The 22944-nt window shown below is 40.3% G+C and overlaps 3 protein-coding genes across 3 annotated transcripts in view; 2 read left to right on the top strand and 1 right to left on the bottom strand.

Moving 5' to 3' along the window:
- The window catches only part of wu:fi04e12 (desmoplakin), a gene marked incomplete in the record, with an annotated part of 43800 nt that extends 39486 nt beyond the window's left edge, over nucleotides 1-4314 (top strand). The window contains 1 exon segment of the mRNA XM_037697907.1: nucleotides 4-4314. Within this exon segment, the coding sequence (XP_037553835.1) occupies nucleotides 4-4051 (4048 nt within the window).
- Nucleotides 4315-5728: 1414 nt separating this feature from the next.
- tbc1d7 (TBC1 domain family, member 7) lies at nucleotides 5729-14883 on the top strand. The gene is made up of 9 exons (XM_037697905.1): nucleotides 5729-5749; nucleotides 8349-8482; nucleotides 8752-8832; nucleotides 9878-10068; nucleotides 10150-10287; nucleotides 10475-10620; nucleotides 10840-10969; nucleotides 13268-13376; nucleotides 14808-14883. Exons 2-8 carry the CDS (start codon nucleotides 8371-8373, stop codon nucleotides 13352-13354), a joined length of 885 nt encoding a protein of 294 aa, XP_037553833.1. The 5' UTR covers nucleotides 5729-5749; nucleotides 8349-8370; the 3' UTR covers nucleotides 13355-13376; nucleotides 14808-14883.
- Nucleotides 14105-22944, bottom strand: part of LOC119430490 (phosphatase and actin regulator 1) — a 23058-nt gene continuing 14218 nt past the window's right edge. The window contains exons 3-13 of the mRNA XM_037697903.1: nucleotides 21333-21413; nucleotides 20390-20515; nucleotides 20115-20300; nucleotides 19775-20024; nucleotides 18661-18827; nucleotides 18228-18384; nucleotides 16320-16375; nucleotides 16175-16236; nucleotides 14824-14964; nucleotides 14669-14745; nucleotides 14105-14363 (exon numbers count right to left, since the gene is read on the bottom strand). Coding sequence (XP_037553831.1) covers nucleotides 14348-14363; nucleotides 14669-14745; nucleotides 14824-14964; nucleotides 16175-16236; nucleotides 16320-16375; nucleotides 18228-18384; nucleotides 18661-18827; nucleotides 19775-20024; nucleotides 20115-20300; nucleotides 20390-20515; nucleotides 21333-21413 — 1319 coding nt within the window. The 3' untranslated portion in view covers nucleotides 14105-14347. The remainder of the gene's footprint in view (nucleotides 14364-14668; nucleotides 14746-14823; nucleotides 14965-16174; nucleotides 16237-16319; nucleotides 16376-18227; nucleotides 18385-18660; nucleotides 18828-19774; nucleotides 20025-20114; nucleotides 20301-20389; nucleotides 20516-21332; nucleotides 21414-22944) is intronic.

The raw sequence follows: 22944 nt of genomic DNA, 5'->3' as shown, positions 1-22944 counted from the left end.
TAACCTTTTAGATCAAGACATCATTCGTGAACTAAACAAGAATCCTGAGTGTTACCTTGACCCAGAAACAGAATGTGACACCAGCTATGGAACTTTGAAGAAAAAATGTCAAACAGACCCTCACACTAGTTTGCTTCTTTTCCCACAAGTTCAAAGTAAAGACCCCTCAAAATTAATGTTTGATGGCATTCGAAAGCAAGTCTCAGCAAAGCAATTGCTGGAATGTGGTGTTCTTGACAAATCAACATTTGATAAACTAGTCAAAGGGCAAAAAACTGTCCCAGAGATTTCTGTTGATAAGAAGATATTTTTGAAAGGGACTGGACCCATTGCTGGGGTTGTAGCTGGCCATCAAGATAAACTATCCTTGTCACAAGCCAAGAAACAGAAGATCATATCAGAAGAAAGTGCAAATTTACTTTTAGAAGCTCAGGCTGCCACAGGTTATATCATTGACCCTAAAACTGACCAGAAACTTACCGTAGACGAGGCATGTGTAAAAGGAGTGGTGGATTCCAAAGACCAAACCAGATTTTTGGCAGCTGAGTGTGCTGTTATTGGATATAAGGACCCTTCTTCAGGCAAGCCAATTTCAGTGTTTGAAGCTATGAAAAAAGGACTTATTGATGAGAAGACGTGCTTACGTTATTTGCAGGCCCAGGACTCAGTGGGAGGAATTTTAGATCCTAATCTTGGTGTATTCCTACCAAAAGACACAGCAATTAAGCACAACCTTTTAGATGAAAAACTTAGAATTTCTCTAAAACAAAATCCTGCTTGTTACATTGACCCTGAAACTGAGCATAATATCAGCTATGGTGCTTTGAAGGCCAGATGTAACACAAACACTCAAACAAGTCTACACATTTTGCCATTGTCAAAGAAGGTTGATTCCTCCAAATTACTTTTTGAAGGTGTACGCAAGTCTGTCACAGCACTGCAGCTTCTTGATTGTGGGATTCTGGACAATCGAGCATTTAACCAACTAATGAAAGGGGAAAAAACTGTCTCAGAAGTTGCTGTTGACAAAAAGGTCTTTCTGAAGGGGACAGGATCAATTGCTGGTATTGCAGCTGGACCTTTGGGAAAAATGTCTTTTACTGAAGCAAAGAAACAAAAAATTATGTCATCTGACAGTGCAAACATGCTTCTTGTGGCCCAGGCAGCCACGGGTCACATTATTGACCCCAGAACTAATCAGAAATTTACGGTAAAAGATGCATGTGCCAGAGGAATAGTGGATAAAGAGGATGAATCTATCTTGTTTGCAGCTGAGTGTGCTGCAATAGGTTACAAAGATCCAGATAGTTCCAAAACTTTGTCAGCTGGTCAGGCAATGAAAAAGGGCCTTATTGACAAGGACACTGCTCTGCGAGTGCTTCAGGCTCAAGAGTCTGTTGGTGGAATTTTGGACCCTACCCTGGGTGTGTTCTTACCCAAAAACATAGCAAAGAATCGGGATCTAATGGATGAGGACCTACAACAAGCCTTGAAACAGTCTCCTGAGTGTTATCTGGACCCAGATACACAACAACCAACTACATATATATCACTTAAGAAAAAATGTAAATCTGATCTAAGCACTGGACTTTTGCTTCTCCCTAAACCCAAACAGCCCCTTACTATACAAGGACTTCGAAATCAGGTATCTGTCATAGAGCTGGTTAATGCAAACCTGCTAAGCAAATCTGACATGGACCAACTGAATGCAGGTAAATTGACATGTCAGAACATCGAGGACCGCCTGCGGTCATACTTAAGAGGTTCCACCTGCATAGCAGGAGTTTACAATGAGGCCACTGATAAAGTGATGACAATCTATGAGGCCATGAAAAATGGATTGCTGCGATGTGGTACCACTCTTGAATTGCTTGAAGCCCAAGCTGCCTCAGGCTTTATTATTGATCCAGTTAATAATCTCTATATGACTGTTGCGGAAGCCTACAATAAAAGACTTTTTGGGCCAGAATTTAAGGACAAACTACTATCTGCAGAAAAGGCTGTAACTGGGTATAAAATGCCTGGAACAAACAAGATTATCTCTCTCTTTCAGGCTATAGAGAAAGGTCTAGTTGAGAAAGGCCATGGCATTCGTCTATTAGAGGCCCAAATTGCCAGTGGTGGCATCATTGATCCTGAACACAGCCATCGTATTGAAGTGAATGTTGCCTACAAGCGAGGTTACTTTGATGAAGAAATGAACAAAATCCTGACTGATGAAAGTGATGATACTAAAGGTTTCTTTGACCCAAACACAGAGGAAAACCTAAGTTATCTGGACCTTAAGAAACGATGTATCACAGATAAAAAGACGGGTCTCACCCTGTTGCCCATCATTGACAAGAAAAAACAAGAGTCAACCCAAAAGAACACTTTAAGAAAGAGGAGAGTGATAATTGTAGACCCGGACACAGGTAAAGAGATGACAGTACGTGAAGCATATGACAAAGAGTATATTGACTATGATACATACCTGGAGCTTGCAGAGCAAGAGTGTGAGTGGGAAGAAATCACCATTACAGCTCCAGATGGTTCAACAAGGTTTGTTATTATTGACAGACGATCTGGAAGACAGTATGATATCACGGACTTGCTTGAAAAGCGAATCATCAGTGAAACCACTGTACAACAGTACCGCTCAAGAACCATCACCCTAACACAGTTTGCAGATATACTCACTGATAAGACCAAAAATCTGTCGTTATCATCAACAAAAGTTACACCACCAGAAATCTCTGGAACATCAACAGTAACATCATCATCATCGTCGTCAGTGTTATCATCATCATCCAAGTTAATACCACCAGAAATCTCTGGAACATCAATGGTATCATCATCATCATCAGTCTTATCATCATCATCCAAGTTAATCCCACCAGAAATCTCTGGAACATCAATGGTATCATCATCATCATCATCAGTCTTATCATCATCATCCAAGTTAATACCACCAGAAATCTCAGGCACATTATCTGGAACAATATCATCATCATCAGTTTCCAAAACATCACAATCACAATCTTCAAGTACAACTTTGGTGACAAAATCCACCTCAAGAACAGAAACTTCTGTTCCCACATCGCTGACATCATCTTCCTTGTCCTCCTTCTCATCAACAGCTGTGTCAAGACCCTTATCACCTACTTTTGCCAAAACAACTACGACAAAAACTATTACTATCACAGAACGAAGCTCTGCTGGCAGGACTGTCAAAAATGTTCAAGAATCTTGTGACTCCGGTAAGCAAACATCCAGTGTATCAATCAGTCTGTCCTCTCCTTTTGAAACAGTGGGTGAAACTGAACCAGTGGGAGCCATTTTTGATACTGACACAGTAGAGAAGATTTCCATCACAGAGGCTTTAAATCGTGGTCTAGTGGATTCTATCACTGCCCAAAGATTGCTCGAGGCCCAAGCTTGCACTGGAGGAATTGTCAATCCCACAAATGGCCAAAGAGTTAGTACCCAAGAGGCCTCCCGCATGGGCATAATAACTGAAGACATGGCCAACAAGCTTAAGCCTGCCCAGAAAGCCTACAATGGTTTTGAGGATGTAAAAAACAAAAGAAAGATGTCAGTGGCTGAGGCCATGAAGGAAATGTGGCTCCCATATGATGCAGGTCAGAGATTCATGGAGTTCCAGGTTGTAACAGGTGGACTATATGATCCAGAAAAGGGTTGCAGAAGAAGCTTAGAGGATTCTTTGAAAATGGGCTGGCTGGATGCAAGAGCAGCACAGAAGCTCCAAGACAACAAACACCACTCAAAAATCCTGACATGTCCCAAAAGCAAACTAAGAATCTCTTACAAAGAAGCCCTTGACAACTGCCTAGTAGAAGAGGAGACTGGGGTGAAAATGCTCCAAGCATCATCTGTGTCTTCCAGAGGAATCAGCAGCCCCTATAATGTGTCTTCTGCCCCTGGATCCTCCACGGGCTCCAGGAGTGGCTCACAACGGAGCTCCCGCAGGGGCAGTTTGGATCTAGGCTCCCCATTAACACAACACTTCAGTTTTAGCAGCTTCACCACCTCCTTTTCTTCAACTAAATAAATAAGGAAAGAACAAAGTTCTGCACATGCATGTGTTCTTACAAACCAGTTTGAATTAAGAGAATCATTTGATATGCATAAAAGTACAAAATGATTGATGTGTGCTTACAGAGAAATAGTTTTTATTTCTCTTTAATCTTCTTAGAGTTGTGCTTTGGTGTTTTATGTTTTAAAAATTTTAGGCATGATGAAGATCACATTTTTACCAATTAAAAATTATTAAAGCCACAACCAGGTATTTGGATTGAAAAAAAAATAAATGTTTTTTTATATAGGAATTGAATTGCCATGTTTTTTTAAACAATTTTTTTTTTTTTTGCAGATTGTTTCAAATATGTTTTACTTAAAGCTTCATAAAATGTTTCTTCACTACAATATGAGCTGATAACATAAAGTTATTGTTTTCGTTCATCCTTTAAGATGCGTGTGTTTGTTTTCTGGGATAAAGCATACTAATTTTGGTGATTTGATCGACTTCTTTTCTGATACAAACTTATGGTTTATAATGGTTTCTCGTCGTCATTTAATAAAAATTCATTTTCCTCTTGAATATTTTGAACTTTCTTTTTTTTTTTTACATATAGTATTTATCCAAACACACCTAAGTGTCATATCATAGATCAGATTTAGTTGTTAATCAATTTGATTAGCTCATTTATGACTATACAGCAAAGAAAGACCTCAGATCCAACCAATTACTAATTACTGCAAGAATGGCAAATGAATGAAAATAACTCCAATGGCTAAAACATATCTAAAACAATAAAACATTTTTATTCTCTTACCGAAAAACAAACTTCTTTCATTAGAGAAAGTCAGATAATGTTACACAAATTAACCCTCCAGTTGTCTGCCATTCAAAATGACCTAATTGGTCTTAATTTTAATCCAAAAGCAGCAGGAAGGTTAAAATGCATTTTTTATTTTAAATGCATCACATGCACCACTTGTTACAGCTAACAATCAATACACTGTTGCAGGCTTTAAATCTTTGTAACATTTTATATTTTAAAAGGGACTCAGGTTGACTCAACAATAAAGGGCATGTAAAGGAATTATTTTCATTAAGTTGAGCCATGAGTGACCCAAAAACGTATATCAGAGTAATTATAGTTATAGTCATTATTTGTACGCATATGTTACATTATAAACATAATGTTAATACCAATTGTTTCTCACGCGAGGTTCTCAAAAACAAAAACAAAAAATCTGTGGCGGAAAATTTGAGAGCGGTGTCACCAACCTTCAAAATAAAAGTATGTTGCTATATTCAATTGATTGTAAAAATCGACAATACGTGAAATGTACATGAGAATGCCCTTGATATTGAAAATTTCTGGTCTTTAAAGTGTACATCTGCCCTGCAAGGTGAACACGTACCGAGATGACATATTTTGAAATTCTAAAATTAGTTTGCGACTTTTACTTTGAAATAATGACCCGGAAGTGCTTTTGCAGAGCACTTAGCGAGCAGTTGAACGTGACGTGAGACGTGTTCGGTTTAATTTGAATTCGAGTCGTTCAGCTGAATGACATTTTGTTTATCAGATATTGTAAATATTAAACTATAAATAAAATGTGCTAGACGTTTGAGCTTGTTGGTTATACGTCTTTTTCGCAAACAAAGCAACAACCGGATGTAGCTAATTGGTGCAAACTCCGTGGACACAATCTGGATTCGCTGTGAAAACGCGTCGAGGTAAGAACTTGTGTTCGTTATATCGGTTCGTATCTAAACAATTACCTCTCTAGCAGTTTTAAAAACCTTCGTGCAGGAGGAGAAATCCATATGTGGTACATACTGATTAATTCTACTGCAGCTTTTACTGAAAATATAAGACGAGCGCGGAATAATTCAGTTTATTTTATTTCTATAGCACCAAGTCACAACAGAAGTGACTCAGGGCTCTGAACAGAAACATTTATATATATTTATATATATATATATATATATATATATATATATATATAAACAAGTTAACAGTTTTTATCTGAGGAGCAGACTGCTTTGAGTTTAGCTCCCATCACAGAACTCTCATCTTGAGCATGAAGGCGACAGTGGGAAGAAAAACATGAGGAAGAAACTTTTAGCAGAACCAGGATCAGGACAAGCAGCATCCGCTTCCACCGGCTGGGTTTGGTAGGAACAGATACACAATGGCAGGCTAAGATAAGACTGAGGACTGTTCAAATAGATATAGTATCAAATAAAAACTATTCAATTTTAGCAACCCATTAAAGGAAATAATGTAAATTTGTCCTCTAGCAGTTTAAGCCTATAGCAGCATAACGAGCCAAAAAAGGAAAGTCTTAAAACTGGACAATGTGTCGGCCTCACGGACAAAAACTGGAAGTTGGTTCCACAAGAGAGGAGCCTGAGAACTGAAAGATCTTCCTCCCATTCTGCTTTTGGAAGCTCTAGGAACCACGAGTAAGCCTGCAGTCTGAGAGCTCTGTTGGGGGGAAAGTATGGAACAATAAGATCTTGAATATAAGATGGAGCTAGGTTGTTGAGAGCTTTGTAGGTTAGAAGTAAGATTTTGAATTCAATTCTGGATTTGACAGGGAGCCAGTGGAGAGAAGCTAAAACTGGAGAGATATGATCTCTCCCACTAACACCAGTTAAGACTCTGGCAGCAGCATTTTGGATCAACTGGAGACTTTAAAGAAGTTTTTGGACACCCAGATCATAAGCCATTGCAATAGTCCAGTCTAGACATTAATAAATAGCTGTTAATAAAGCTAACTGATGCAAAAACACTAATAATCCAGTAGCAGCACGTTTTTTAAACTTTAAATTTGTTTTACTAAATAGGTCTTTTATAATGTTCGTTTAGCACTTATTTTCAGTTTATCATTTACAAACATTATGGCTCCAAATAATGCACAAGAAAGACCTGTTTCAGTGGACAAAAATATCAAATATAGTTGTATACACAAGCCATTAGTTCAATCAATCCATCAACTTTATTTATATAGCACATTTTAAAAACCACAAGGGTAGCCAAAGTGCTGCACAATAAAACAATAAAAACAATAAAAACATACAAAGCATACACAAAGAAACATAAAAAACCATTCACATACCAGTTTCACAGCAGGTGTATTAAAAATCCATAAAAGATAAGATCACGTGTTAAAAGCCAAAGAATAAAAGTGTGTCTTTAAAAGAGATTTAAAAACAGGAAGAGAGGAGGCCTGTCTGACACTCGAGGGTGAATTGTTCCACAACCTGGGAGCAACAACAGCAAACGCTCTGTCACCTCTGAGCTTCAGCCTAGTTTTAGGGACTGTCAGCAGCAGCTGATCAGCTGATCGTAGGGATCGGGGTGGACAGTAAGGCTGAAGCAGCTCAGACAGATATGGTGGGGCAAGGTTGTTCAGACATTTAAAAACAAACAGCAAAAGCTTAAAATTAATTCTGTAGTGCACAGGGAGCCAATGAAGGGACGCCAGGATGGGAGTGATACGCTTGCGCCTACGAGCCTGAGTTAACAGGCGAGCAGCAGAGTTCTGCACAAGCTGCAGACGAGCAAGAGACGTCCGGCTAATGCCTGCATACAGCGCATTACAGTAGTCAAGACGAGCTGTGATAAAAGCATGGATTAATTTTTCCAAGTCAGGTCTTGCTAGAATACAATGTCTACTGCAATTCAAGCAAAGTATCTGATAAAACAGGATAGAGCTGTGGTTCCCAAAATGTCACTGCTTTTCACCCATAAAATAAAAGCTCCAAACACTTGTGCCCCATATTTCATTTTAGTATGCACAAATCTTCCAAATAAGCCGTCCATCAACGACCCAGTGAAACATCAGGTATGTTTTATTGCATTTATTACTGTTATTGTATTTCTCTGTAACAGCTGAGGCTAAAAGTGCCTTGGCAATCATTTGTAAGGTTCATTTTTTATCCTCAAGACCTGACGTTTAGTGTTCATGACCCCAAGGGGGTCAACTTTGAGAACCACTGGTCAATGGTCCTTAAACAGCTAAAAGTTTACATCAAATTTAACATTAAAGTGTTTTATTATTACTGATCTTCAGGTTGGTCTGAGAGCTGAAATGTTGATGAAAGTTTGAATCCATTAGTTTTGCATGTGTAATTGATCCTTTTTTGTTTTATATTTAGCAAAGAAACTTTTATTTTGCAGCTTATCAACTCCTCTGACTAGCTATGAGTTTGTCATGGGCACAGTTTGCCAACTAGTTTCTTTTGTAGGACTCATTCTCTCCTGTAAAACTGTGTCGTTCACTTGTAAAAGAAAACAAGTATTTTACGTTGTTCTTTACATATTCAGGCCCCGTCGTACGGATCGCGTCATGGCTGACGACCCTCAAAGAAACTTCCGCTCTACATATTATGAAAAAGTGGGTTTCAGAGGAGTGGAGGAGAAGAAATCACTGGAAATACTTCTGAAGGACAATTCACTGGGTAGGCATCTTTCTCCAACACCCATTAAACAACCTGCTGTCGATTTAAAACACATTCCAAGTTATTACATTAATTCTGGGTTTGTGTGACAAATTTAGAAGTTGAACCGATTAGTCAGAGGGAAAGTTTTTATATTGACAACAAGTTACTTATAACTTCTGTCGTACTGAAATAAAAACAATTATAAATCTAATTATTCTCAGTTGTTATTGGTAAAGTTGCAGCACTTTGCTCTTTTATTTAGTTTGATGAGCTGTACTTTCCTGCAGATCTGGAAAAGTTGTGCACCTTCAGTCAGAGGTTCCCGCTGCCGTCCATGTACAGGATTCATGTGTGGAAGGTGCTGCTGGGTAAGACACGCAGTCACACCAGGGAAGATGCTTCGCCTGTCTCAAATTCAGCTTTATGAACTGCAGAAGGGTTCAGATGAAATGTGTAAACACAACCGAGCTGCAAGGAAACGCATTAATGTTTCAGTTGTATTTCTGAATATTTCCCAAAGAAATACATGGGAGATCGCTTCAATTCCTTAAAACATTTTTCTATTTGAAATCTACTTTAGTTACTGACCCTGTGTATGTCTTCTTATGCTACGATTAGTTTTTAGCTAGTCTTTTGCTTCTTTAGATTTTAGTGATTTTTTTTTTTTTTAGAACGTTTAGTTACCCATTTGCTACTTTTGACTTTTAGCTAACTCATTTGCTTCTTTAGTGAGATTTTTGCTACGTTGCTACAGTAGCTTTGTATGCACCTTTTTGCTACTTGTAACATTTAGCTACCATATTGCCACCTAAGCTTTTAAGTAAGCCTTTTGCTACTTTTTGCTTTTAACTATTGTTTTGTAACTTTGAGCTTTTAGTGAGCCTGTTGCTACTTTATCCTTTTGTGAGCTTTTTGCTACTTTTAATTAGCCTTTTGCTACTTTTAGTTTAATTTTAGCTGCTTTTAGCAAACCCAGTGTCTGCTTTTATGTAGGGTTTTGCTATTTTAAGCTCTTAGTTAACCGTTGGCTACTTTTAGCTGACCTTTTGCTGCTTTTAGGTATTTTGTTAGCTTTTTGCTACTTTTAAGCTTTGCGCTAACATTTAGCTAATTTGGGCTTTTATTTAACATTTAGCCTTTAACTTTTAGCTTGTTTTTTCTTAGCTTTAATTGCAGTGTTTCAGCATCTTCAGTGAAGTTTTTCAGCCCTCAGTGTTCACACAGAAAACGTAATTTCTCTCGTTAGATTGCTCTCATGCATTGCTCTCATGATCTTGTAGAGGTTAAAGTGATCGGCGTAAGTATGTTATATCGCTTGCTTCCTACAATTAAAGCTCTTTATTGATTTATTCTCAGAATGTTCTTGTTCACTCTTTAAGTGTTCATCCCTTCTGGTTCTCCTGGCTTCTGCAGGCGTCCTCCCTCCCCACAGTGACTCTCATGTTCTGGTTGGAGGCTACAGGAAGGAGCAGTACCAGGACATCTTAGGGGCTCTGGAGGTGATGCGGTACATCCACCCCTCCACACCTTCCACCCACGTCTACCTGCGCATGTTCCAGCTGGAGAGCCAGGTCCTCCCGCGGTGCTCCGAGACCCTCCCACCTGTAAGAAGCTGGGCACGTGAATGCTCTATCTGGATGCCACTGCAAAGACTTTTATAATCTGATATCTGTTTTTAATTCCAGGATGAAGAGCACGAAGACTTCCTGTCCATAAGTCGAGCCATGGAAGAGATCGTTGATGATCCCATCGACTGCTATTGGCTGATTAAATGTTTCATTAATCAGTTCCACACAAAGTTCGGAGACTCAATACCTCACCTCGTAAGCGATTCATGAAGAAAAGCTGAAAGCTTTCAAAGTTTAACATACTTTTCCCTGAAACAACCACGGTTTCCTGACAGTTCATTATCAAAACCTTTTAGACGTGTAAAGACATTAAGTTAAATAGCAGCCTTGATGTGATAAGTTTAAGCTGTTGCTTCATTTTGTTCGGGCTGTTCTGTTGTAGCCAAAGAGCCTGGAGCATTACCTGAGCCAGGAGGAACCTCGGTTGTTGGCCCATTTGAAGAGCATCGGAGCGCTGCCCCAGCTGCCGTACAGCCTCTGGTTCAGACGCTGCTTCGCCGGCTGCCTGCCTGAATCCAGCCTGCAGAGGTCCATTTACCAGAGCCTGACTGAAACACCACACAGAGATCCCACACCACACATTCTTTAAATAAAAAACACCCCAACAATAGAGATCATGCTTATTTGCATTAATAAGCATGATCTTTTAGAGATACTCTGGATTTGTGGAGCCTCTTTTGTCCCACGGGCCTCAATGTTGGTGGTTTTTGGAATATTCTAGCTATAAACCCCATTTGTTGTTCTTAGGGTGTGGGACAAAGTGATCAGCGGCTCCTGTAAGATCCTGGTGTTTGTGGCTCTGGAGATTCTGCTCAGCTACAAGATCGTGTTGATGAGCATCAACCGACCCGAGGGCGTGTTCAAGTTCTTGTGTAACGTGAGTAAAGGATAGGAAATCCACCATTTAGTGATTTTTGTTGGCTTTAAGAAAATGTTTTTGTACATTTATGACACAATGTGTGTGTGTACCGTAACCTCTTTACACCCACAAAGAGGAATCAAAACTGAAAAGACTTACAGGTGCTGGTCATGAAATTAGAATATCATGAAAAAGTTGATTTATTTCAGTAATTCCATTCAGAAAGTGAAACTTGTATATTACATCCATTCATTACACACAGACTGATATGTTTCAAATGTTTATTTTAATGTTGATGTTTATAACTGACAACTAACGAAAACCCCAAATTCCGTATCTCAGAACATTAGAATATTTCTTAAGACCAATTAAAAAAAGGATTGTTAGAACTGTTGGCCAACTGAAAAGTATGAACATGAAAAGTATGAGTATTTACAGCACTCTTGTTTTCAATTGTTGGGTCTGGTGTATCGCATCTTCCTCGTCACAATACCACATAGATTTTCTATGGAGTTAAGGTCAGGCGAGTTTGCTGGCCAGTTAAGAACAGGGATACCATGGTCCTTAAACCAGGTACTGGTAACTTTGGCACTGTGTGCAGGTGCCAAGTCCTGTTGGAAAATGAAATCTGCATCTCCATAAAGTTGGTCAGCAGCAGGAAGTATGACATGCTCTAAAACTTCCTGGTAGATGCTGCATTGACCTTGGACCTCAGAAAACACAGTGGACCAACACCAGCAGATGACATGGCCCCCCAAACCATCACTGACTGTGGAAACTTGACACTGGACCTCAAGCAACGTGGATTCTGTGCCTCTCCTCCTCCAGACGCTGGGACCTTGATTTCCAAAGGAAATGCAAAAGTTACTTTCATCAAAGAACATAACTTTGGACCACTCAGCAGCAGTCCAGTCCTTTTTGTCTTTAACTCGGGCAAGATGCTTCTGATACTGTCTCTTGTTCAAGAGTGGCTTGACACAAAGAATGAGACAGCTGAAACCCATGTCTTGCATACGTCTGTGCGTGGTGGTTCTTGAAGCACTGACTTCAGCTGCAGTCCACTCTTTGTGAATCTCCTCCACATTTTGGAGTGGGTTTTGTTTCACAATCCTCTCCAGGGTGCAGTTATCCCTATTGCTTGTAAACTTTGTTCTGCACATCTTTTCCTTCCCTTCACCTCTCTATTAATGTGCTTGGACACAGAGCTCTGTGAACAGCCAGCCTCTTTAACAATGACCTTTTGTGTCTTGTCCTCCTTGTGCAAGGTGTCAATTGTCTTTTTGACAACTGTCAAGTCCTAGACTGAGACCATTTAAAGGCCTTTACAAGTGTTTTGAGTTAATTAGCTGATTGGAGTGTGGCACCAGGTGTCTTCAATATTGAACCTTTTAACAACATTCTAATTTTCTGAGATACTGAATTTGGGGTTTTCATTAGTTGTCAGTTATAATCCATCCACCCATTATCTGTTACTCGCTTCTTCCATTTTGGGTCGCCGGTGCCCATGTCCGGCAATCACTGTGCAAGGGGCGGGGTACACCCTGGACAGGTCGCAAGTCCATCACAGGGACACATAGACAAACAACCATTCACTCTCTCACTCACACCTAGGGACAATTTAGAGTTACCAATCAGCCTAACATGCATGTTTTTTTTTTTTTCATTTAGCCTTTATTTATCCAGGTTAGTCTCATTGAGCCACGAGAACTCATTTTCAAGAGAGACCTGTTTAGGGAGCACATGGTGGGGGTTAAGGGCCTTGCTCATGGGCCCAGAGTGGGGCGAATGAGGGTGGGGGCAAGTGTGGGTGTTTCACCTACCCCACCTACAATTTTGATGTTGTCGGGGCCGGGGCGTGAACCGGCGATCTTCGGATCACAAGCCCACCTCTCTAACCTCTGCGCCACCACTCCCCCATGCATGCATGTTTTTGGTCTGTGGGAGGAAACCGGAGTACCCGGAGAAAACCCACGCATAGAACATGCAACCTCCACCCAGAAAGGCCCCCGGGCCCGGATTTGCACCATCCTGCTGCCCGTCGGTTATAATCATCAACATCAAAAGAAATAAACATAATATACAAGTTTCACTTTTTGAATGGAATTACTGAAATAAATCAACTTTTTCATGATGTTCTAATTTTATGACCAGCACCTGTATCTGGGTCAGAGATGTTCACGGCAAATCTGTTTTGAGACGAGACAGTCATGTTTAAAATTCAACGGAGGACGTTGAGAACGCCTGAACGCTGCACAAGGTTCTGGTCATCGAGTTCTGCTGGGAGCTTTGTGTAAAAGACTGACGTTTCTCTTTCAGATACCGCAGGAAAACACGGACGCCATCGTCACTAAAGCCATCGACCTGTGGCAGAAGTACTGTGGCAACCCGAACCACGCTGTGTAGAAGCAGAAATCTGAAGCGGAAGGTGAGATGATTACCCAGAATCCATCAGGGCCGTCAAGAGTCTGCATCATTAACTGCCCACAGAGTCACTTCTACAGCGAATATAACAGAACAAATTAACTCAAACTTACCATTTTTAAATAATTTTCTTTATGAAATTTCATACATCATGACTGACAATAAATTAATACCCACATGCAGCTTTTTGAGTATAAAAACATCAAACATTTGAAAATCCTCTCGGTTCATCACATCCTCTTGAATAATTTTCTCTCAACACATACAGACAGCAGTAATACTGACACACGCACACACCAATAAATCCTCATGATGTGGTGATGAAACACAGTCAGACCTGTAAACAATAAAAAAAATGGCAGATTTTTATGCTTTGTACTGAAAATTAGGAAATAAGAATTAAAAAAAAATCTTTGTTTTAAATTTATAGAGTTCAGTTCCATTTTCGCACCGCTTAAGTTTTTAAATAATAATTTGGCAACTTTGGATTCCCCGTAAACAACTTAACTGCTCAGGGTGCATTCAAGGTCCAAGGTAAGTGTGTAATCAGAAGTGCCGGAGCTCCTGAACACAACGTGGATGGAAGATAAGATAAACTGAACAATTATTCAGCGTTTCTGTGAAGATTTGGCTTGAGTGACATGATCCATGTGATGTCATCCCTGAAATAAAAATAAAAACCAGGACAGTTTTAAAGAAAATTAAAAAATCATCCCTTCCGTGAGTTTGGCACAGACTGTGCTGATCTCCGCTGGCGTTTTCAAAGTAAATAAAACGTCATATCTAGTAAAAAAAAGACAAAAAGTTTTTGAATATCAAGAAGTCGTTCAAATCCCCCACGTGGGGAAGACGGCGGTTTAGAGTTCCTTCCAGCTCAGACTCGTGTGTTCATGTCAACTTCTCAGTTCGAGGTTGACGCTGATCCGCAGCACGGCGGCAGCCGTAGAAAAACATGACTGAGGCGTGACTGCTGCTTTATGGCCGGTGAAACCTGCAGAGGGAAAGAAAGGGGCAAAAGTGAGCTAATTTAGAGAAAATCCCAGTTTCTGTTCCTAGTGTCACCCCTGGATTAGTTAACCTTTGACCCTTAATTCCATGTTACATAGTGGTTGTAAACCAGAACTTCCCTTTAAGATGTTGCCACGTATTATGGCTGTGAAATGTCAGCGCGCTAGAAGCTGCACAGAATCTTCTGCTGTTGGCCACATGCTAGTTAACATGCATGGCTTTAAACATCCCTAGCTCTATAAAGTGCACATAGGAACCAAATGGAAAGCCCTAAAGTTAGTTTCTCACCTGGTCAGATGGCGGCTTGACTCGTGCACCTCCATCTCTGTGCTTTTAAACTCATTCAACTCTTTTCTAATGGCAGCCTGCAAAGCGAAAACAGAACCGGAGATTAGCGTTAATCTGATTCCCTTCATTTCTGTTGCAGTTTGGGTTAAACGAACCTTATCGGCGGCTGTTAGTCGAGTCCATGGCTTGTCTGCTCTCCGGTCGTAGTCCTGAGCCTCGGCCACCTCCACGTAGTCGCTGAAGCGGATGAGGATCTTCGCCTCCCTCAGCTCCTCGACCGTAGGCCTCTGGCTGAGCTGCAGGATGCAAAAAAAAACACTTTCACTTTTGTGAGATCAAATCCACGACATCCTGCAGGTTAAACTGTTTTAAAGTTTCACAGGACAGAAGCGAGTGTGTGAAGGCTGAAGATCGGTGAAAAGTTGATCTGATGAAGGAAAGCAGTTGGTTTCACTGCATCCTGGGATCATTTAACTGAACTACAGATCCAGTGTCGCAGCTACGACCGTGTGTTTGCTTTTGTCGCACACTTCTGTGTGTAGTTTTATCCTCTGGACTAAAGAGTCTCATCCTAAAGATTCGTTTTAAAAACAGATTAAGGAAAACAAAACATTTTTTGTGGCTGCAAACAGAAAGCACTTTTGAACCCTTAAGCATGATGCTTTACAACTTGTGTCACAAATAAAAAAAAAAGCTTTTGTTTTCATTTTCACTGCTTTAAATCTCAAAACTTCAGTCCTGATAATTACTACATTTCCATGAATTTTAAGTCTAATGTCAAGTTGAGATTATTAGCCCATGTTTTAAACAATAAAAACAAAATATTTTCCTTAAACTTTTTTTTAGGGGAAGTTATCACCCCCGTAGATGTGTCAATAACATTGATCTTAAATAAAATCTCATTAGTACAAATAATCTGATTCTGCTCAGATGTTATGTCTGTGAAGACTCTTCATGAACATGTTTTATTCTGATCTTTGTCTCAACGCTGAAGAACTAAAACCAGCCCGAGACTTTTATTTAGCACTTCAAATAAAAACCACTGAAAGCAGCTTTTTATTTACATTAATTTTCAATAAACTGAAAACAAAATTAAACATTTTGTACAAATAAACCTAAAGATTTTTGAACTAACCTTTTGAAATGAAACATTTATGTCAAACTGCTTTTCCACAACAGTCATTTCACAGAGAACATGTGATGCACCAAAAAAAGAGCTCCGTCTTTAACCAAGCAGGCTGACTGTCTCATTTTATCACCGGAAAGCAAAGAAAAAGTCCTGAAAGTGTCTTCAAACAGTTAAATGTGCAACATTTCAGTGACTTGTTGTCAACTCCTGCTCTGATCCTTAAAGATTTTGAGCCAGCGTTTTGCTCCCTGTGGTTTTCTGACTTGACAAACGTTAAAGCCCAAACTGAGAAAACAACAACATAACCAATAAAACTGATGTTTTCAAAAGGGCATCAGTCTGAAGGTCAGTCGCCACGGTAACCATGTTGATCTCACCTTTTTCGATAAATGCCGTTTGATCTCCCTCTTCTCCTCCTGCTCCTCCAGATCGTTTCGAGCTGAAGGAAAACGTCAGAAAGACCGCCGTCACACTCCGATGAGAACGTTAGTGTTTTCTGTGACGGTTTGCAAAATGACTCACGTTTCAGGATGTTCCGTTGTTCCAGCTCCTCGGCTGTCGGCCTCTGACTCAACCGCCTGAAAACAAGACAAATGTACATTTATATTTGAGATTTTCTTATGCAAAGATGGTACCCCCTGCAGGGCAAAGCGACTGCAGTGTCGTTTTTAATGCAAGTTATAATCCTGACTCAAATATAACGTCATGGAGGACTGATGGTGAGGGCCGAAACGAAAAGTATCCAGACAGATTTAAAGGTACCAGATTATCAGAACAAAGTATGAGCTGAAAACAGCCACAGCTCAGAAGTCACGTGAAACACGTCAGTGAGCATCACACTGAAGAAAAACATCCCATCTGAATAAACGACGTGATCTGAAACTAAACGTGGAACACTAACGAGCTTTGAACGCCATCGTCTGCTCATCTTATAACGTGCGGTTATTTGTTCATGGTGGTTGCCTGTTGCTGTTCATGACTGTAATATTGTTGTTTTTTTACTCTGTTTTGGAAACAAAGCTGCTTTATGACAAATAAATATATTTTACTTGAGCTTCTTAAGTTATTTTATAATAGTATCAAACGATCATCATTGTAGTCTCAATTTGACCCCTAGAGGTCATTAAGGATTTCCCTACACCAGGGTGGTTTAACTTCAGTGAGCCATATTTAAACACGTTGGTGAAGGTTCTTTTTGTCTTGAACTTTTTGAATTGGCCATATTTTAATGTTACCATGGGTTACAGTGGCGGCTGGCTAATAGAGGGTGTTAGAGCGCCACCCCACCACTCGCATTACCTTGAAGACATTAAAAAGATTGATTAAAAATGAATTAAAATTAAAATATTACGATTTTATACATATATATATATATTTTGTTTTTTTTTGGTTGTGTAAGATACATATTTTATAGTTAATGATGAATAAAGTTGTTTCTTTCAAAAACGTCTAATTGATGACGTATTTCCGCCCTGGGGCACAAGAATTTTTGCCCATAGACTTTTCTTAAAAGTTGTACATGCGCAGTTAGCTCCTACTCATTACAAAATATAGGACTATTCTGGGCGCAACTCTCCTGCGCCCAGAGTACAGGTGCACAGTACGAATTGTGCTTCCAGTCCCGGAACAGAGCATGCAGTGACACTACATTATGTACACGTGTGTGTGTATATGTGAACCACCTCATGAACCACTGGATGGATAACGTCCTGATGCATGCTCAATAATCCAGTTGAGATAAATCTAACAAGGTTGGGTCATGTCCTCTTGGACGGGTTCTTCAACAAAGAAGAACCCATCCAGAGGACCTGACTCAACCTTGTTAGATTAATCATTGGACATTCACGGACACCACATCAACGCAAAAATGGCTCTAACTCAGTCACTTTTACAGATATTGAATTAAAATTTGACGTGGTAGCCGCTGAGCCGCAACACATACTCTGAACATGACACAATTTGACTAAAATTACAGTTTTAATTCTCAACATCATTTGACACCAGTTGCTACTGGCAAAGTAACCCAAGACCATTTTTGGTCCATTTGCATAGAAAATGTATATTTTTTAACACGACTTCCAATTTTTTAGCTTTGATAGTGACATCTTGACATTTGCAGTGCACGGATGTGACTTTTGCTGTTGTCTTCCATCTGTACTGCATCCTTACTGCTTTTTGCACAGGTTGGATGAATCAATCAATCATTTACAGGTGTGCAGGTTCACCCACCTGTCTGAATGACAGGAAACGGACTATACTAGCTTAAACTGATGCTAACGTGACACTCGAGTTGTAGAAGTTGTTCTGATAAGTGTTGCATATTTTAGCATTGCATTCAGACAAACTTGTTTGGGAATTTTGTGAGGTCCAAAGAAGTTTTAAAAGGGTGCGGTGGGTATGATAAGCCCCTCGGCTGAGGCAGAGGCTCACCTGGTCAGTTTGGTGGCGGTTTGTTGTCGGGACTCGAGACGCTCCTGGTACGACTGCATCGGCAGGATGTTCTTCTCCTCCAGCTCCCTCTTCGATGGACGGTTGCTCAGCTTGATGGCCAGAGAGTCTTTTCGTAAAACCTTCATGGCCAGCGTGCCTTCACGAGCAAAAGGACAGTCATTTTAGATGTGCAGACCTTTTATGTAATTAACCGCATTTAGGAGCATAAATCTATTTCATTAAAATATTTATGTTTTCGTTTTTCCTTCCTTCTTTGTGTTATACTTTACAAAAACAAACTTGTGTCTAGTGTAACCATAAAAAACTTGTCCCTTTAATTTAAACCTGTATCTTTGTTCATAAACACATTAACAATAACGGTGAAAGCACTGAGGTCATAACGCGCCCCAAATGAATAAACAAAGCAGCTTACTTGTCAGAAGTATATCATCCTCCTCTTCCTCATCGTCTTCGTCTTCATCCTCTTCCTCGTCCTCGTCCTTGTACATGCCTGGCAGTTCCTCGTAGTCCGCCTCGTTGAGGTTTTCTTTGTCCTCTTCGCACTCGATCATCATCGTGGGAACGGCGTGCATCATGGAGCTACAGTTTGGTGCAAAAGGTCAAAGGTGAACGTGAACCGTTCAGGAGAGTGGGTTTATAACATAAAATACATCATCTGAAATAAAGTACATAATAGTAAAGTTCTCCAAACTTATTTATTTTTATTTTATTTTTATAGCCCCCAACTATACAACCTGCAGTAAACTTCCCTGAACTTTATTGTGATAGTCCCCAACTACACTGTAGTAAAGTTCTCCAAACTTTTATTTATTTTTATTTTATTTAAATGTATTTTTATTTTATTTTGATAGTACATGACAATACAGCCTGCAGTAAAGGTCCCCGAACTTTTATTTTCGATAGTCCCTGACTACACACTGCAACAAAGTTAACTGAAAGCACAATTATAAATAATAATAATAAATAAAAAATACTAAATAAAAGCACAATAATATGCATTCCAAGTCAAAACACGGACTAAACCTTTGAACGTCTTGATAAACTAGACCTGGATCACGGTTCTGATGGCAGCGTTAATGCAGAAAAGTCCAGTAGAGATTTTGCTGCAACATCTGTTGCCTTCAAGGACCACATCTTTTCCAGGGATGTCTGAGAGCTTTCACCAAGATGCTGTAAAACCACGCTCTGCTCACATTAAAAGGGCTGAGGGAGAATGGGGTACAGGTTCTGGACCAGCCCAGAATTCTGCCTGCAGTCCTGGCCTGTCTACAACATACAGCCCCAACACCAAAAAAGTTGTGTAAAATGTAAATTCACATTTCAAACCCATGAAAAGGCAACTTCTTAGATAATTAAATCAAATGTTTACATTTTTAGGCAACAAAAAAAAAGTACCCCTCAAATGTTAAATATTTTCTATTCTTTGTCTTTATAAATAAACATTTGGATTTTAATAGTTTAGACAAAAATCGAAGAAATGACTGATGAAGCCAATAATTGTCAGATTCTGAGTCGGTCGTCCTCACCTCTCAAACCTCTGCATGGTGAGGGCCAGAGTTTTGTTGAGCTCCTCGATGATCCGGCTGGGCGGGTGCAGAGGGATGGGTAGCGTCCCGTACGGCAGCCCTGGGGTGTGGCTGGAGGGGGCGGGGCACTTCTGGAAGGCGAGCGGAGAGGGCTCCATGCTCCCTGCGGGTACTGAGATCATGAGCTTCTTTGGAGGTAGAGGAGGAGATAGCTTCCCCGACATGCTTGGTAACTTCATGGGGGCACCATCTGCATGAGAGAGGGGGAGGGACAGGATGAGATGCAGAGACAAACCCAGTCAGGAGCATGCACGGGGGGCGTACACAGACACAAGCCCACCTGTGAGGTGATTGGGTAACCTGCTGAAAGGTTTGGGCAGCAAGGCAGGGGGCTGTTTGTGTAACGTAGGGCCTCTTGAGTCGACGTCAGCTGGGTAAACTGTGGGCGGGGTTGTGGGCGGAGCCTGACTGGATTTCTGATCTTGTTGATTCGAACCATCACTTGGCATTTCAAACTCCACTATTCCTGAAATAAAATTAAACCAAAAGCAAGCAGAGGTCAGAAGGTGTCAAATAAAAACATCTGGTAAGAAGTGTTGGGGCTCTGCTGCTTACCTACAGCTGCAGCTGCTCCTTCCATCAGTTCGGTACCATCAGACTCTGACGGGTCGGCGCCGAGCGCCAGAGAGTGACCGTTCTCCATCTTCACCTCTTGCCGGAGACCCGGCGAGGAGCTGCCATCTACAAAGAGAAAGACAGTAATGAAAAAGATTAAAAGGGTCACAAAACGTCAGACTGTTTATTTTAATTTATCTGTGGCTGTGTTGTGGTGGCACGGTGGATCAGCTGGTAGAGCTGTTGCCTCTCAGCGAGAAATTCGCCAGATGAAATCCCATCAGGGGACCTTTCTAGGTGGAGTTTGCATGTTCTCTCTGTGCATGCGTGGGTTTCCTCCCACAGACCAAAAACATGCATGTTAGAATGATTGGTAATTCTAAGTTGTCCCTAGGTGTGAGTGAAAGAGTGAATGGTTGTTTGTCTCGTTTGTCTCTGTGTCCCTATGATGAACTGGAGACATGTCTTGGTGTCCCCCGCCTCTCACACAGTGACTGCTGGACATGGCACCAGTGACCCCCGCGACCCAAAAAGGAAGAAGTAGGTAAAGATAATGAATGAATTAATGGCTGGATGGATGGATGGATGGATTGATGATGGATAGATGGATGCATGCTTTCATTGATAGATGCATGGATGGATGTATGGATACCTGCATGGATGGATAGATGGATGGATGCATGGATGGATGGATGCATGGATGGATGGATGCATTCATGGATGGATGGATGGATGGATGGATGTGGCCACATTGCAGAAGCTACAGATCCAGGAGAGAAACCCAGACCTTCTGCTCCTCCAACTGAGACAGACCCAGAAACCTTTCAGAGGGATGCCTTCAGGTGCCATCCTAATTCTCTCTTTTCATTCAAAATGTTCTAAAAACTTTACAACATGTGACGTTTGAGGGTACCTGAAGCAGGAAAGTCTTTAATATGCTTACCTTTGTCATAAACCTCCTTCAGGAACCCCTTCTTGATGAGCTCCTCTCTGCTTTGGCGAGTTGACATTTTCCTTTCCAACACTGAAGAACAAAGAACAGCAAGAAAACTTGAGCAGATTAATAAGAATGTGAAACGTTGATACATTTTTGTTTTCAAAGAAAAATAAATATTGAATCACACCCACAGTTTTCAGAATGGATGCAGGAGTGGAGGTTTGTGTAGAAACATACTGAATTTAAAGTGTAGCTGCAGCGACAGCTGGGAGAACCGCTCGACTGCTGGAAGCTCTGCGCTGCGTTTGCGTCTCGGTGAGAACGGGACGTAAAACGATTCATCCGGCGGCTGTCAATCAAAATTAATCTTCTGTCTCCGCTCGGTGGATGTTGTAACTCTCAGCATCACATACGGGACATTTCCTCGGATGTATTTGGACGCCGCTCTGAGTGACGGGTTCGTTCATTGTTGAAGCGGCGACACAAAGGCCGCCGATCTTCATTTAAGCTAATTTGTTGCTGCAGCCAGCATCAATTATGACTCGTGCACAGCTGCTGTTCGGATCACTGATTAACGCTATAATTAACAGCTTTTATTTATTTTATTTATTTATGATGTTTTAATTGATTATGTGAAGCACTTTGTAACATTTGCTTGAAAGGTGCTATACAAATAAATTATTATTGTTATTATTTTAATCAGGGAAGTCAAACATGTATGTTGTGTAAATAAGCTTTTTATTTAGTCTTTAACACATTCTGTTGAAATTATTCAGAATTACAATTTTATAGATAATTCAGCGTTCACACCGTTTTCCTGGTTTTCATTTGATCCACAACTTTTTATGCGATCCAGCGAATTAAGACGTTTTGCTACTTTAGCCACACATAGCTATCTAAAATGTTCGGCTCTTTCAACTGATGGGGTATTTTGTTTTTTTGTAACTTTTATACTTTTCAAAATAGTTAGCTTATTATGTGGTATGCTTCAGCATACTTGCTCCTTTTTGTCTTCTTGTGCTACTTTCCATTTTTATCTACCGATCAATTATGTTTAACAGTCAAGATGCCATTCAGAAACTTTTAGCTATTTTTCTGCTATATTTTACTAGTCTTTAGCTACTTTTAGCCATAGTTCAGTTATTTTAGCTAGTCTTTTGCTACGTTTGACATTTAGGTAGAGCTTTGCTTCTTTTAGCTATTCTTCTGGTGCTTTTAACGTGAGATGTGTTGATTTAATCCTAAGAATTTTAGCTCCTATTTCTACTTCCACCTTTTAATTGGCCTTTTGCTACAGTTAGTTGTGTTCAACTATATTGACTTTGCCTTCTGCTACTTTCACTTCACCCTTTGCTATGCTTACCTCACTTTTTGCTACTTTGACCTCATCTTTTAATTTCTTTACCTCACCTTTTGCTAAATTTACCTCACGTTTTGCTAATTTGACATTACTTTTTGCTACCTTTACCTCACCTTTTGATTTCTTTACCTCACCTTTTGCTACTTTGACCTCACCCTTTGCTACTTTGACCTCACCCTTTGCAACATTTACCTCAGCCTTTGCTACCTTTACCTCACCTTTTGATTTCTTTAGCTCACCTTTTGCTACATTTACTTC

This window comes from Nematolebias whitei, chromosome 3, assembly GCF_014905685.2.
Source record: "Nematolebias whitei isolate Nwh7 chromosome 3, NemWhi1, whole genome shotgun sequence".
Taxonomy (NCBI): domain Eukaryota; kingdom Metazoa; phylum Chordata; class Actinopteri; order Cyprinodontiformes; family Rivulidae; genus Nematolebias; species Nematolebias whitei.
The sequence above is the reverse complement of the archived record's forward strand: the minus strand, read 5'-3'. Positions and strand labels throughout refer to the sequence as shown.

Excerpts from the sequence above, each read along its gene's own strand:
- tbc1d7 (XM_037697905.1), top strand. The coding sequence starts at position 8,371 with ATGGCTGACGACCCTCAAAGAAACTTCCGCTCTACATATTATGAAAAA. Across the intron at positions 8,483-8,751 it reads TCTGAAGGACAATTCACTGG|ATCTGGAAAAGTTGTGCACC; the intron begins GTAGGCATCTTT and ends ACTTTCCTGCAG. Across the intron at positions 10,621-10,839 it reads CCTGAATCCAGCCTGCAGAG|GGTGTGGGACAAAGTGATCA; the intron begins GTCCATTTACCA and ends TGTTGTTCTTAG.